Genomic DNA, 16,494 nt, shown 5'->3' on the forward strand with positions numbered 1-16,494 from the left:
CTGCCTTCGGCTCAGGTCATGATCCCAGGGGCCTGGGATCCAGCCCCGAATCTGGTTCCCTGCTCAGCGGAGAACTTGCTTCTCCCTCTCCCTCTGCTGCTCCCCCTGCTTGTGCTCTAAATAAATAAATAAAATCTTAAAAAAAAAAGAGGGGCGCCTGGGTGGCTCAGTCATTTAAGCCTCTGGCTCTTGATTTCAGCTCAAGTCATGATCTCAGGGTCATGGGTTGGGGCCCCTTCCAGCTCTGTGCTCAGGAGCCTGCTTTGAGATTCTCTCTGCCCTCCCCCTATGCATGTACTTTCTCTGTCAAATAAATTAAAAAAAAAAATTGGGGCACCTGAATGGCTCAGTTGGTTGAGCATCGGCCTTCAGCTCAGGTCGTGATCCTGGGGTCCTGAGATTGAGCCCCATACCGGGCTCCCTGCTCCACAGGGAGCCTGCTTCTCTCTTTCCTTCTGCCTGCCGCTCCCCCTGCTTGTGCGCCCGCTAGTGCTTCCCTCTCACACTCTGTCAAATAAATAAAATCTTAAAAAAAAAAAAGTGGGGTGCCCAGGTGGCTGAGTCGTTAAGCGTCTGCCTTTGACTCGGGTCATGATCCCAGGGTCTTGGGATGGGGCCGCCATCGGTTTCCCTGCTCAATGGGAAGCCTGCTTCTCCCTCTCCCACTCCCCCTCTCTCGCTGCTTCTCTGTCAAATAAAATCTTAAAAAAAAAAAAAACTGAATTAGCAATTAAAAATCTTCCCATAAGGAAACGCCCAAGCCAAGAAGACTTCACTGGTAAATTCTATCAAATATATAGAAAAATAAAAAATGCTACACAAACTCTTAGAAAACAAAAGAGAATAACATTTCCAAACTCATTTTATGAAGGTACTATCACTCTGATACTAAAGCCAAAGACATCATAAGAAAACTTCAGTATCCCTCAGGAACACAGACACGAGAATCCTTAACAAAATATTAGCAAACTAAATTCAGCAACATATAAAAAATATATACACCATGACTACGTGGGGTTCAATCCAGGAACACAAGATTGGTTTAACATCCAAAATTCAAGCAATGTAATACACCATTTAACCTATCTTATACATATCTTAGAGGGGTTTTTTTTAATATAGAAAAGGTTATTTGAACATTGTATTTTTTTTTTTTAAGATTTTATTTATTTGACAGAAAGAGCACAAGCAGAGGGAGAGAGAGGGAGAAGCAGGTTCCCTGCTGGGCAAGGAGCCTGATGTGGGACTCGATCCCAGGACCCTGGGATCACGACCTGGGCCGAAGGCAGCCGCTTAACCGACTGAGCCACCCAGGCGCCCCTATTTGTACATTTTAAAAACATCAAGGGGCACCTGGCTGACTCAATCAGTAGAGCATGTGGCTCTTGATCTTGGGGTTGTGAGTTCAAGCCCCACATTGGGTATGGAGCTACTTAAAAAATAAAATTAAATAAAAACATTGAACTGTGTATTTAGATAACTTTGTATTTATTATTTATTTATTTTAACATTTTCTTTTTTTTTATTTGACAGAGATAGAAGAGCACATAAACACAAGCAGGGGGAGAAGAGGGAGAGGGAGAAGCAGGCTCCCCACCAAGCAGGGAGCCCGACACGGAGCTCGATCCCAGGACCCTGGGATCATGACTTGAGATGAAGGCAGACACTTAACCGACTGAGCCACCCAGGCATCCTTTGTATTTATTTTTTTAAAAGTCAATATTTACACGTCAAAAATTACATCCTTAAACTATTTAAACTACTTAAATTTATGACGAAAAAATTTCAAATGCCAACTTAATGTGTAAGAGATACAGATTTTCTAATGTTCTAAACACTAAAAAATGTTTTAAGACCTGAGTAACAAGGGAAAAAGAATCATTCATGCCAAAGCAACTCCACCATATCTTCAGCCAATAAAAAATTATTTTTGAAAATTTGACAAACTCCAACTCCTTTTAACTTCTACCCCCGAATTAATTTTACTCTTGTAGCGTACCCAGACATAAACCTAATATTCCAGGATGGAGCCAACCAGTGCTGGGGTCAACCTTCCTTTCTTCTTCTAGATTCTATATTCTCCTAATGTAATCTACTACCGCAGGTCACCTCAGTTCTAACCACATCACTGATTCAGATGAATGAAACTCCACTTGAACCCCTTCTAAGTCACATCTCTACCTTCATCAACTGGTACAATTGCATTTTTTGGACCCAACTGAAATTTCTCACATGTATATGACCCTTCCATTTCATTAAACTGCATTGGACAAATCTTGCGATTAACCAGATGATATTTTCTCTCTTCACTTCATAAAGGTAACAAATCTGATCAGCACACCTTCCAGATAAGGCTTTAAATACACACTGTATATAAAGAAAGTGATACAGCTTCAACCCACCAGAATCCCAACTGTAAGCTGTATCCATAAATCAAACCTCTCCAGACACTGATGCTCAAAACCAGGATTCCATCTAATTTTACCACAATCTGGCAAATTCCCCTATCTCACCCACCAGGTCATCATAAAAGACTTAACAAATGTCCTGCTAAAATTCTGACACACTATCACTATATTCCTTTGACAATGCAAATGTCCTGTCCTGTTTTTTTGGCATTATAAAACTCTAGCACCCCTGCTCCTCTGGCTATTAAGGACAGAAAAAGGACACATTTTTCACTTTGCGTTAGTTACAGCATCTCAGGAATTACAAATTATCTCAAACATTTTCTAGCCCATTGTTTTTCAAACTACAGGTCTTTAGCGGTCATATTAGCTGTCAATTTAGTGAGTTGCAATCAACTTTTTTTCTTTTAATGAAATAGAAAATGTCAAAAGGCATCATATGCAGAAAGGGTAAACTTTTGGGCTGTATGTGTGTACTCTGAGCATGCTGGGAGCACATTAAGTCATAATGTAAATGTATCTTAACTGTGGGTCTCAATTCAAAGTTTAAAACACACTTTGCTAGTCCCACAGCCCTACCCCCACAAGGAAGCTCCACCAAAAAAATTCTTAGCAATCAAAAAGTTATGTTATTTGTAGCCATCTTCATTTCATACAGAGAAACCAATAAAATTTTGAACTCGGTACACCTAATCTTCCATTCATTAAAAAAAGGCCTAGAATCCATCTGAGGTTTCCAGTTGAAATACTAACCTGCTCAGAGACAGTCATTTATGTTCTGATGGTAGTAAGACCTGTATTTGACAGCTGACTGAAATCAGTTTAGCCTGTGGCTAGGGAAGAGAACAAAAAACCATTCTGATTCCTCATCCGTAACCACAGGAGAGAACTGTTAGAACTCCTCCTAGCTCTGGAATTGGGAGATTCCCTGAAAACCAATTGGCGAGGACACGCCAAAACACTTGAACCACTCAACAAGCCAACTACTGATAAATTCAATTCATAAATTCAATCATACAAAGAGCACTTAACGAGGCTCAGACTTACACCTACAGCTGGAAAGAATCAAGAAGCTGCGCCCTGGCAGGTATCATTATTTCTCAACCAACCTTCCCTCTGAGACCCCAGTTCACGTCTATCCTCAGGCTATATCGGTCACGGATGTGGCACCCGCGCTGTTCCATGCCACCCTACTCCATTGTGCGAATGGACATTGAGGCAAAGAGTGGGCGAGCTGCAGCGACCATCAACGAGGCGAAACCAAGAGCCTAGGCCGCTCATACCTCACACCTCACATGATTCCCAGGCTATTTAGAATCCTGCTGCCTTCAGTCTCCCACCTCAAACCATACCCCCTGAGGAAGCCCGTAGGGCCTGGCCCCCAGGTCGCGCCAGCCTTGATAAAAGTCTACAAGGCCCGGAACCCGAAGCCTAAAAGCAAACGCGCCTGGCAACACCGGAAGCCCCCTCCCGCCAGCGCCCACAGCCCAGCGGCCCCCTCGTTCCCACCTCCACGCCGTCTGGCCGCCGCCGCCTCCGCACACCTCGCCACGTCGACCCCGAAACAAGAGAAGACCCAGAGGCTAAGGGGCTCCTCCACACCCACCCCCACAGCCGCGGCCGGAAGCGCCCCGCGTCTCCACGCCACCGTCGTGATGTCACTTCCGGCGCGACGCCTTGGAAACCAGAGGGCCGGCTGTTGGCAAAGCAGAGCGCCCGGGAAATTTGAGAGCTTGCGAGAGCGCGGGGAAAGCAGGCGCTCCGCCTTCCTGAACCCGGCCTGGGCGCCCATTTTGTGAGCCCCGCCTGCTTTTGTTGGGTAGAGTCCTGGTTGGAGTAGGGGTCCTGCCCCACTCTCCCGCCCAGACACCTGGGGGATTCCACTCTCCCGCGTAGTCCTGATGAAATGTCCCCGCTTTCCCTCCAGACCCCTTGGGCTTATCGCTGATGAAGACCGGAGGACTTTGGAGAGTGCCTGGTGACGTGGACCCCATCCTCGATCAGTTGCAGCAGTGGAAGGCAATAAGTAGGCCCCCTCGAGGGATTAAATTCCGTTCGTGGTTAATCTTAAGAGTGTATCAGCTTCAGCTCATTTTGGATTTAGCGCTAAGCCATTCTGTACTTGAATTCGGCCTCCGCCCCCCATACACACAACACCCCAGTACTTGGTACAAAGGAAAGTGCCACTCTCCTTGGGGCATTTTAGAGCCTCCTGATGGGGTTTTGGAATATAGGTAAGATTCGGTGGGCTGGAGTCCGGAGCCCACGACCAAGACAGAATTCTTGAGATGTCTTTGGTGCAAAATGGTGGTTTTATGAAAGCTCTGGGACAGCACCCGTGGGCAGAAAGAGCTGCTGCCCCAGGGTTGTTAGGGGTGGCTGATTTTATACTTGGGAGTTGGGGGAGGTAAGGAAAGGGAGATTTCAAAAGAACTTTCATATGCTAAACAGGACCTACAGGATACCAGAGGCCTTGCCATTGTCAAATTAAGGGGTTTTTTTTTCCTTCTAGCAAGGCATTAACATTAAGATAGTTGGGAGCTTCCTGGAGGAACTTTACACTCCGCTTCAGTATCTTGTCAATGGGCTACAGGTTCTAAGGACGTTTAATTCTATCTACATTTCTTTCTGGAAGCTAGGTTATTGATAGAACTGCTTTGTTCTTGTATATTGCTAAGACATTTGTAAACTGAGGGAGACTCATGTCTTGCAGGATTGTGGTCTCTACAATAGTTGTTTTTCTTTAGCTATAGGGCAGCCAGGAGTGTATGAGGAATGTCACATATATCCCATGTGGGGGCGGGGGGTGGTCAGCTTCTGCTTTGTCTTCACCTTGCCTTCTGTTCCCTCATCACAATCCTTTAAATAAACTGTGTCTCCAGGGTTTATATGGGGTGGGTTGCTAGTGACTGTAAGATCAAGTTTAGGGAGGATATGGTTTGCATATTCATTTAGAGATTTATGAGTTAACCCGGCCTCAAGTGAATAATTTAACAAAGCATATTCTCCATCTTTTGATAGTTCTACAGTGAGAAAAGGTTTTCCATATACTAACTCAAAAGGACTTAACCCTACTGGTTGTTTTGCGCAATCCCCATTCCAGTTTTCCTGAGTCTCAATGCTTAAGATTGAGTATCTACAAAGATGTGTTGTTGAAACATTTTTTTAAATCAGATAGCCAAATCAGGACTAATTCATTGTGAAATAAGTCCAATTTTAACAGATCTGGCCCAGTGATTTATATAAGCTCAGCAAGAAGTGATTGATCATATAGATGTTTTAAAATCTGCTTTGCCAGGAGCCTGGGTGGCTCAGTCAGTTAAGCGTCTGCCTTCAGCTCTGGTCATGATCCCAGCATCCTGGGATCAAGCCCTGCATCGGGCTCCCTGCTTAACGGGAAGACCGCTTCCCCCTCTCCCTCTGCCCCCCACTCATGCTTGCTCACTCTCTCTCGTGCTCTCTCTCTCTCTCAAATAAATAAAATATTTAAAATAAATAAATAAAATCTGCTTTCCTGGAACTTTTTATGAGTCTCTAAGTTGAACTTTTAGTAGCTTCTCTAGGCCAGAAACCAAGCCAAGTGCTTGCTAGACATACCTGTAAATCTAGACAAATTCCTCTTCTCAAGGTCCCCAATATATCCTGAGGGCCCTGCACCTTCCAGGAAGTAACATTCTCTATTCACCTGGTAGGGCTGCTGGGAACTCTGTAAGCAAGGTATCAGGCCAACATTTATTTACAAGGGGCTCTATTGGCTCTATGCTTCATAAAGTCAACCTTAGTTCCTTAAAGCTGTATGGTCATATATGAGTCTATGCAAGTCTCTCAAATATGACATTCCTGTCAAAGTCTTGGTAAAATAACCAATGTTTCCCATGGTGTCCTGTTACAAGAACAGATTCCTTTTTTTTTTTTTTAAGATTTTTATTTATTTGGGGCGCCTGGGTGGCTCAGTCGTTAAGCGTCTGCCTTCGGCTCAGGTCATGATCCCAGGCTCCTGGGATCGAGCCCTGCATCGGGCTCCCTGCTCGGCAGAAGCCTGCTTCTCCCTCTCCCACTCCCCCTGCTTGTGTTCCCTCTCTTGCTGTGTCTCTCTCTGTCAAAAAAAATTTTTAAGAAAAAAAAAGATTTTTGTTTATTTGAAAGAGTGAGAGAGAGAGATCATGAACAGGGGGTAGGGATGGAGGGAGAAGCAGACTCCCTCTGAACAGGGAGCCAGACGCGGTACTCGATCCCAGGGATCATGACCTGAGCCAAAGACAGAGGCTTAACCCACTGAGCCACCTAGGTGCCCAAGAAGAACAGGTTCTTAATGAACTTATGCAAATGACTGTACTTGATGAAAAGAATGCTTATGGAGATCCTTTGAATTTCATAGGGTTCAGATAGAAAAGTTAAAGGCTTTATTTTATTATTATTTCTGTGTATCATTGATGTCTTAAGAGAAAGCTTCCTTAGTCTGAAAGAGTAAATATTAGAGAACCAATGTTTTATTTTTTTTTTAAAGATTTATTTATTTATTTGAGAGAGCGAGAATGAGAGAGAGAATACACGAGAGGGGTGAGGGCCAGAGGGAGAAGCAGGCGAGGTGAGGGCCAGAGGGAGAAGCAGGCTCCTCGCCGAGCAGGGAGCCCGATGTGGGACTCGATCCCGGGACTCCGGGATCATGACCTGAGCCAAAGGCAGTTGCTTAACCAACTGAGCCACCCAGGCGCCCGAGAACCAGTGTTTTAAACAAGAGTAAAACGATAATCATCCTCAGCTTAGTTGGTTCTGGAAATTCTTACCCATTTCAATTTTATGATCTTAAAGATAATAAAAACCTGTATTTGTCAAAAGTCCTTTTTATGAATCCCCTTGAAGATGAAACACGTTTTGCAAGAGAATAAGAACAATAACTATGCATGACAAAAGATTCAAAAATGGACAGGGTTAAAGATTTGATGAGAGGTTACAATACAACATAGCTGGCGAGGAAATCTGGTTATTTCTGTGACACATAACACTTCAGTAATCAGAATATTAAGTAATGGCCTTATACCAGAACACATTAAAACTTTAGGAACTGCGTATCATCTCTAGAATAGTTACAGCTTTTGGGGCACCTGGGTGGCTCAGATGGTTAAGTGTCTGCTTTCGGCTCAGGTCATGATCCCAGAGTCCTGGGATCGAGCCCCGCATCGAGCCCCGCATCGAGCCCTGCATCGAGCCCCACATCGAGCCCCGCATCGGGCTCCCCGCTCTGCAGGAAGCGTGCTTCTCCCTCTCCCACTCCCTCCGCTTGTTCCCTCTTTCACTGTGTCTCTTTCTGTCAAATAAATAAAATCTTAAAAAAAAAAAAAAGCTACACTGTAATTTCTTTAAAAAAAAAAAATAGAATAGTTATAGCTTTTACCCAAGCAATATAACCTAAGGCTTATTATTTAACAATGCTTCCCTTATTTCCATCAGTCTTAATTACATTTAGCAGAATTTTAACTCTTAGAGACCTTAGTCTCCTGTGAAAACTAAGTAGTAACCAATTGTGAACTGTCACACCAGAATTCTTTATATGGCAATTTTATGAATCTATTAAGCACAAAGCAGATTTACCAACAGACTTAAATATCCTTAGTTTATTTGCAATAAGAAGTCAAAAGCTGGGGTGCCTGGGTGGCTCAGTCGTTAAGCGTCTGCCTTCGGCTCAGGTCACGATCTCAGGGTCCTGGGATGAGACCCACATTGGGCACTCCCTGCTCAACGGGGAAGCCTGCTTCTCCCTCTCCCACTCCCCCTGCTTGTGTTCCCTCTCTCGGTGTGTCTCTCTCTGTCAAATAAATAAATAAAATCTTTAAAAAAAAGTCAAAAGCACAAACCTACATCCAGTAATCAATGCTTTAGCACTTTATCCTATTTGTAAAAGACCTGGATGTCCAATGAATTCAATCCCATTTATCATCCAAGCAAAATTTTAAAGTTTCAGGTTACCAAAGACTTTGAAAGCTATCTTAACAATTACCCATGAAAATTCTGAGACAGACAATTAATCATGATTTTAGTCATCTTTTTACTAAAATTGCAACAGAGGAGCGCCTGTGTGGCTCAGTTAAGCGTCTGCCTTTGGCTCAGTTTCTGGGATCGAGCCCCACATCGGGCTCTCTGCTCAGAGGGGAGCCTGCTTCTCCTCTCCCTCTGCCTGCCACTCTACCTACTTGTGCTTGCTCACTCTGTCTCTATCAAATAAATAAATAAAATATTTTAAAAAAATAAAATTGCAACAGAGATAACACGAGCTTATTTGACCTTCAGTAAATTTTGGTCGAATAAAATGCTGGTAACTCTAAAGACAGGTTTACCTTAAATAAACCAAAAAACTTAACGTAGTTGAAATACCGAACTATGTTCCACCGGGATCCGCTTTTAAAAGTCAGGCAATTTGCTCCCCATCATTAATTTTTACCTGAAACACTGGTGGGGAAATCTGAAGTGGGCAGTGTTAAATCCAGAGTATGCTCTGCTCCTGGACAGCGAGGGGAGGCGGAGGAGCCATGGTGCTAGAGGCACCCAGGATGGTCTAGAAGCCAGTTATGCAGGCTGCACCCAGGGTGGTACAGAAACAGAAGGAGAGGAAGGGGAGACCGAAGAGGCAAAGTGCTGCCAGAGGCAGAGAAAGGGTTTCCCATTCTAGAGCTCATCAGCTCAACAGAGAGCAGATGCCATGTTTTCCTGCCAACAAGAGGGAATGGGCAGTCCACATCTGGCTGGAGAAGTCAGAATTATCCCGAAACAAAGGGAGTTTCGACAGCTGCTTGAAAATATTCCTTCGTTTTTTTAAGATTATTTATTTGTCAGAGAGCAAGAGAGAGAGAGAGAGAGAGCACAAGCAGGCGGAGCGGCAGGCAGAGGGAGAAGGAGAGGCAGGATCCCCGCTGGGCAGAGAGCCTGATGTGGGGCTCAATCCCAGGATCCTGGGATCATGATGTGAGCCCAGGGCAGACACTTAGCCGACTGAGTCACCCAGGTGCCCCAGGAATATTCCTTAAAGCCCCGGTCCTGGGGTAGACTAACAGAGACAGTTGGTTCCAATTATAGCCAATAAGCTGGGAAATGAATGAGGGCAAAGCCCCCACATCTATTAAGAGGAACAATTAGAGTCAGCATCCCCTTTGTCAGGGATGGCCTGTGTTTCCTCCAATCTGGGTTTATTCGGAGGAGGCCTATTTAGATAATTATCATCCAATATATCAGGAAGGAGTTTACTGGTCTGGTTATGACCAAACACATTCTGCAAGAGGCATTTAGGTCTGGGTCTTGATTTAGAGCCCCGAAGGCCTGGATGGACCTAGGGTACCTCCATCTATTTGCCCTGTTTCCTCCAGAACTGATAGATCCTACTGAGGCCATGCTAGACCAGGATGTGGAGAAGATCACATTAGACCAACGAGTAGGAAACCTCACATGGGATTCTTAAGATTGGCAGCCATCCTGATGACATAGGTGGCTGTCCCGTGCCCAAGACAGACAACTTTGTACAAGAACAGGAATAAAGAGATGGCATCAAGTTTCTGGGTCTTATTACCATCCTGGCCAGGTTACTAACTTCCAGCCAAAAGGCAGGCTTTCTCCTCCCTATAGAGTAGCCACAGGCTAGAGGATTGGAGCCTGAGCAATAGACATGAGTGTTCCAACAAGACCATACTCTTTAGGGGTGCCTGGATGGCTCAGTCAGTTAAGCAAACATCTGCCTTCGGCTCAGTCAGATCATGATCCTGGCGTCCTGGGACCGAGCCCCCGACTGGGCTCCCTGCTCCGCGGGAAGTCTGCTTCTCCCTCTGCGCCTGACTCCGCCCCCCCACTTGTGCTCTCAATCTTTACTCTCTAGCTTTCAAATAAATAAATAAATAAATAAAATCTTAAAAAAAAAAAGACCATACTCCTTAAAAAGTCCCTGAGAGTAAAGGGAGAGGAAAGTACTCATCAAGTTTGTACCGAAGCTGAGTCCAGATGAAAAGACTTGAAGCCCCACGTTCAGATGCCAAATGATGTAGTTTTTTGAATATTGGTGAGGTTGGTGCGGTCCTGAGCAAGCCGATGGCCAAGAAAGAATTTTTGAGACATCTTTGGTGCAAAAAGGTGGTTTTATTAAAGCTAAAGGAGCTACTGCCCCGGATTGTGAGGAGCAACTGATTATATACTTTGGGGTTGGAGGAAGTAATGGTAAGGGAAGTTCCAAAAAGATTTTTTTTTTTTAAGATTTTATTTATTTATTTATTTGAGAGCGCGAGAATGAGAGAGAGAGAGGGAGCACATGAGAGGGGGGAAGGTCAGAGGGAGAAACAGACTCCCTGATGAGCAGGGAGCCCGATGTGGGACTCGATCCCAGGAGTCCAGGATCATGACCTGAGCCAAAGGCAGTCACTTAACCAAGTGAGCCACCCAGGCACCCAAAAGGATTTTTTTATGCTAAAGAAGACTCACAGTAAGTATACTAGAGGCAGTACTATTGTCAAGTTAATGTTGTTTTTCCCTCTAGGAAGGCATTAACATTAAGACAGCTGGGAATTTCCTGGAGGAACATTATACTCTGCCGGCCTTAAGTATTTGTCCATGGGCTGCAGGTTATAAGGACATTTAATTTTATTTACATTTCCTTCTGCCTTTGTTTCCCACATCAACAACCACAATGAGATACCACTTCAAACCCACTAGGATGGCTGTAATTAAAAGCAAAAAAAAAAAAAAATTGAAAGAAGTGTAGGTGAGGATGTGGAGAAATCAGAACCCTCATCCGTTGCTGGTGGGAACATAAAATGGTACAGCTGCTGTGGAAAACAATTTGGCAGTCCTTCAAAAAGTTAGAATATCCATATGACCCAGCAATTCCACTTCTAGGTATATACCCCAGAGAACTGAAAACATATGTTCGAACAAAATTTTGTACACGAATGTTCATAGCAGCATTGTTCACAATAGCCACAGGTGGAAACAACCTAAATGTCCATCAACAGAACAGATAAACGTAGAGACAAATTAAATTAGAGGTTGCCTGGGGCTCAGGGGAGGGGCAAATGGGAAACAGCTCTGCATAAATGGGCCCAGGGTCTCCATAGATTCGCCTCTTCTGGACATTTCACGTAAACGGAATCATACAGTACATGGTCTTTTGTGGCTGGCTGCTTCCAAGATGAGAACAAAGGCAAAAGAAATGTAGACAAAATTAAATTTCCTTACATCTTGCAGCCCACTGACAATAACCTTAAGGTGGTTGTGAGTTCCTTGAGGAAGGTGATACTCTGCCTGTCTCAGGTATTTGTCAATGGGCTATAAGTAGTAAGTGATGTGTGAAACAAAGGCAGAAGAAAAACTATTAAGTTTCCTTACTGCCCACAGCCCATTGACAAGTCCTTGAAACAGACAGACATTCCTCTAGGAACTCAGCTGCCTTAATATTGACTTTGTAATGGCAAGAGGGAATCAGCCCTGAGAAGGGAGCAGAAGGCTAGATGAGGACAAAGCACAGGATGACACCCAGCAACCTTCCCCCATCCCCTACTCCCGGGTGGGATTTGTGTGACATTCCTCCAAGAAGCTCCCAACTGTCTTAATGTTAATGCCTTACCAGAGAGAAAAACAACCTTAGCTTGGTAATAGCAAGGCCTCTAGTATCTTGGAGGTCCTCTTTAGCATATGAAAGTTCTTTTGAAATCCTCCCTTTTTCTTACCTCCCCCAACTCCCAAGTATAAAATCAGCCACCCCTAACAACCCTGGGGCAGCAGCTCTTTCTGCCCACGGGTGCTGTCCCAGGGCTTTCATAAAACCACCATTTTGCACCAAAGACATCTCGAGAATTCTTTCTTGGTCGTCGCCTCCGGACCTCACCCCACCGAACCTCACCTATATTCCAAAACTACATCACGTCTACACCTCTCCCACCACACCCTGTGATCCTTACCTTCTCCTTGGCCTTCTCTGTCAAGCTCCTTTCCCGATGTCTAAACGAGAGAGAATGGTCTTAATTTTTTTTAAAGATTTTATTTATTTATTTGACAGAGACACAGCGAGAGAGGGAACACAAGCAGGGGGAGTGGGAGAGGGAGAGGCAGGCTTCCCGCTGAGCAGGGAGCCCGATCGGGACTCGATCCCAGGACCCCGGGATCATGACCTGGGCCAAAGGCAGATGCTTAACGACTGAGCCACCCAGGCGCCCCGGTCTTAATTTTTTTAAATAAGGCAGGGCTAGATATTGAGCATAAAGAACCAGGGGCAGGTAGAGCTGTGCTGGGCACTAGGGGAGGGTGTGTTTCCTATTGGAAAAGATGTCCAGGAAGAGAACAGACAAGTGTCCCGGCTGAGGCCTCAGGTAGGAGGAGGCTCCCAGCTCCAGCCACCCAGCCTCCTGTTCTCCCTCCCCTTGCCCTCCTGCAAACTCAGAGATGAACCGGCTCAGCAACAATTGGCTTTTTCAGACGGCGTGCTGAGTTGCCACTTCCTACTCTGGTGGGGGGGGGGGGGCGCGGTTTAAACACTTTGGGGAATCCCTGCTTCACAGGTTCCCAGGCAAGCCTTAGGGGTTGCAAGGGTGCACAGGTTTGCGGATTTTCCTCCGTGGACCCTGCAAGCCAGCTATTAAAGTACTCAGGAGAGAAGATCTCACCATACAGGTACAGAGCGGGACCAAGCAGAAGTCCAGAGGTCAGCAGGAAGGGGGTTCCATGGAAAAAACCTCCTAAGTCATCCTGGCAGATGGCCCAGAGGGTGGGCTCCCTTCCAGGTTCCTCCTGCTCCTGGGGACCTAGAAGCCAGCTATCCTTCCCCAGCATACCTCAAGGGTCAGACTCGCTGTGCAGAATGATTAGGAGTTCAGGACACTTCTGGGTGTTCCCCAGAGCCCAAATGGGTGATGACTGCAGGTTGTATACCTCCATGATGCCTTGCTCTCCACTACCACGCACCAGGGTACCACATCCTGAGATCTCTGACATTTCCCCTTCAAGAGAAGCGCCAAGTGGGAAATCAATGAATAGTTTCACATGCAGGGTAAAAGCCTTTAAACAAATTTGGTGACAAACCCAAGAATTCCATGGCGTGTTTCACAAGTCAGCATTTTTCTTAAATAGATTGAGTCTTCTTTTGGAGACCCACCAAAAAATGCTCAGTGATGTGGGAAACAAAGGCAGAAGAAAAATTATTAATTTTCCTTCCTACTTCCATTGACAAGTCCTTGAAACAGGCAGAGGGACATTCTTCTAGGAACTCAGCTGTCTCGATGTTAATACTTTGCTAAGGGCAAAAGGCAATCTTAGGCTCAATCTTCAGGATCCTGTAGGTCTACTTTAACATAAAAATTCCTTTGGAAATTTGCTTTACCTCTACCCCCCAAGATACATTTTGGCAGTCATCCTCCAAGCATATGACCCACCGATATACATCTGAAGGGTCTCATGACTAAGTTTTTACTAAATAGTAATAAATGACCTAACAATAGCTAGCCCCCTGGGATCCTGGAAACCTTGTTTCCAAAATACCTGGGAGGCTTAAGCTATCCCTAACCCCCTTCCAACTTGAAAGTATATAACGGGCCATTCCTCACAATTCCAGTGCAGGTTTCTGCCCACGGGTCCGGTCCCATGCTTTGATTAAAAACACCCTTTTTCACCAAAGATGTCTCACAAATTCTTTCTTGGGATTGGCTTGAACCCTAACATCTCTCTTACATCACTCAGGAATTGGGGCACCAGTTGGTTGAGCATCTGACTCGTGACTTCCTCTCAGGGTCATGAGATTGGGCCCCCTGTCAGGCCTGCGCACTGGCCATGGAGCCTGCTTAAGATTCTCTGTCTCCTTCTGCCCCTTCTCCCCTCTCTAAAAAAAAAGAAAGAAATGCTCAGGAGCAAAAGCCCCAACAGGGCAATTTACATCTTTATTTATTTATGACCCAATCCTGTGGAAAAGCAGACAGAGGTTTAAACAGGAGAAAAGTAAACCCAGACAAGCAAAATAAGAGGCTCCAAGTCACCCAACCAACAGAGAAATTATGAGGGAAGAAATCAACAAGGATGTATGGAATGCCAACCTTGTGCTCATCCCTCATGTTAAAAACTGGGATGGATGGGGCACCTGGGTGGCTCAGTCGTTAAGCGTCTGCCTTCAGCTCAGGTCCTGATCCCAGGGTCCTGGGATCGAGCCCCACATTGGGCAACCTGCTCGGTGGGAAGCCTGCTTCTCCCTCTCCCACTCCCCCTGCTTGTGTTCCCTCTCTCACTGTGTCTCTCTCTGTCACATAAATAAATAAAATCTTTAAAAAAATAAAAAAATAAATAAAATAACAACCATTTGGGGCGCCAGGGTGGCTCAGTTAGTTAAGGATCTGCTTTCGGCTCAGGTCCTGATCCCAGGGTCCTGGGATGGAGCCTGCTTCTCCCTCTCCTCCCCTCTCATGCTCTCTCTATTGCTATCTGTCGCTATCTCTGTCTCTCTCAAATAAAAAATTTTACAAAATCTTTAAAATAAAAAATACATAAAAGTAAAATAAATAAAATAACAACCATTTATTCAGCTAACTAGTTTGTGGATTAGTCGGATAGTTCTGCTGTTTGGGCTAGGCTTGGCTTGTCTTTGCTGGACTTCCTCAAGGAAGGCTGGCCAGGGTCTGTCTGGTTTAAGGTGGCCTTGACTGCTCTCTGTTCCACACAGTCTTGTATTCTCTAGAAAGCTAGCCTGGGTTTGCACCTGATGGTGTCAGGAGCCCAAGAAAGGACAGCGGTGTGCTCAGAACCAGCACGCCATCACTTACAATTCATTCTATTGACCAAAGCAAGTAACAAGGCCCTTCTCTTGTGGACCTGCGTGCTGTGCAAAGACCCATGGATACAAATTTCTTCCTTCCAAGCCTCATTCCTGTTTCCTCCTGTAGCTTCACCAACTTTATCATACCATATCCAACATGTACACGATAGAACAGGTAGGAAGTATTACCCCATTTCATAGTTGAGAAAATGTGGACTCAAGGAGTTGAAGTCATTTGCTGAGGGTCATACAGTAAATGGAGGAGCTGAGATTTGCACTATTGATAAGATACCAAGACCAACAGAAAGACAAAACTGAATGAATTGAACTTGCCAGCCAAGGGAGCCCTGTGTTCATTCAGAAAGTCTCCCAGCAATGCTTGAGCAGGTCTGATAGATTTTACACTGAGTAAATGCAGGAGATTTTTTTTTTTTAAAGATTTTTATTTATTTATTTGAGAGAGAGAGAGAATGAGAGATAGAAAGCACGAGAGGGAAGAGGGTCAGAGGGAGAAGCAGACTCCCTGCCGAGCAGGGAGCCCGATGCGGGACTCAATCCCGGGACTCCAGGATCATGACCTGAGCCGAAGACAGTCGCCCAACCCACTGAGCCACCCAGGCGCCCAATGCAGGAGATTTTGATTGGCTCTAACAGAAATGGAGAGATTCTAAATGGCCCTAACAGACATGGGGGAAAGATTCTGATTGGTTCTTAGGCCAAAAGTGAGCAACTTCAACATTCTACAAGGGTCCCACTCCTTATGAGGTTTTTTTTTTTCTGTACATTAAAAAAAAAATTTTTTTTTTAGATTTTATGTATTTATCTGAGAGAGAAAACAAGAGACAGAGCATGAGCGGGGGCAGGGGGCGGGGCAGAGGAAGAGAGAGAACCAGACTCCCCACTGAGCAGGGAGCCCTACACAGGGATCAATCCCAGGCCCCTGGGATTATGACCTGACCCCAAGGCGGACACAACCTACTTAGCCACCCAGGCGCCCCTAAAAAAATTTTTATTGAGGTAAAATACATGTAACATAAAATTTACCACTAGTGACATTTAGTATATTTACAATGTTGTGCAACCATCACCATTAATTCCAGAACATTTCATCATCTCAAAGGAAACCCCATATCCATCAAGCAGTCACTCCCCATTCCTCCCTCCCTGCCACCCCTGTCAATCACTAATCTGCTTTTTGTCTCTATGGATTTGCTGACTCTGGATGTTTCATATAAATGGGATTATTACAACACATGGCCTTTGTGTCTGGCTTCTTTCACTTAGAATAATGTTTTCATTACGTATTCTAAATGTATTCTA

The 16,494-nt window shown here is 45.0% G+C and overlaps 1 protein-coding gene across 3 annotated transcripts in view; it reads right to left on the reverse strand.

Annotated features, from left to right (window-relative positions):
• Positions 1-4,260, reverse strand: part of EDC3 (enhancer of mRNA decapping 3) — a 61,234-nt gene extending 56,974 nt beyond the window's left edge. The window contains exon 1 of one of the 3 annotated variants that reach the window (XM_073877367.1): positions 3,918-4,260. In XM_073877367.1, the coding sequence (XP_073733468.1) occupies positions 3,918-4,200 (283 nt within the window). In that variant the 5' untranslated portion in view covers positions 4,201-4,260. The remainder of the gene's footprint in view (positions 1-3,917) is intronic. The other 2 variants (XM_025884220.2, XM_025884221.2) reach the window with 2 other exon arrangements.
• Between the last annotated feature and the right edge of the window lie 12,234 nt (positions 4,261-16,494).

This window comes from Callorhinus ursinus, unplaced genomic scaffold (genome assembly GCF_003265705.2).
Source record: "Callorhinus ursinus isolate GAN/ISIS: 27379988/994484 unplaced genomic scaffold, GSC_fseal_2.0 scaffold25, whole genome shotgun sequence".
NCBI lineage: Eukaryota > Metazoa > Chordata > Mammalia > Carnivora > Otariidae > Callorhinus > Callorhinus ursinus.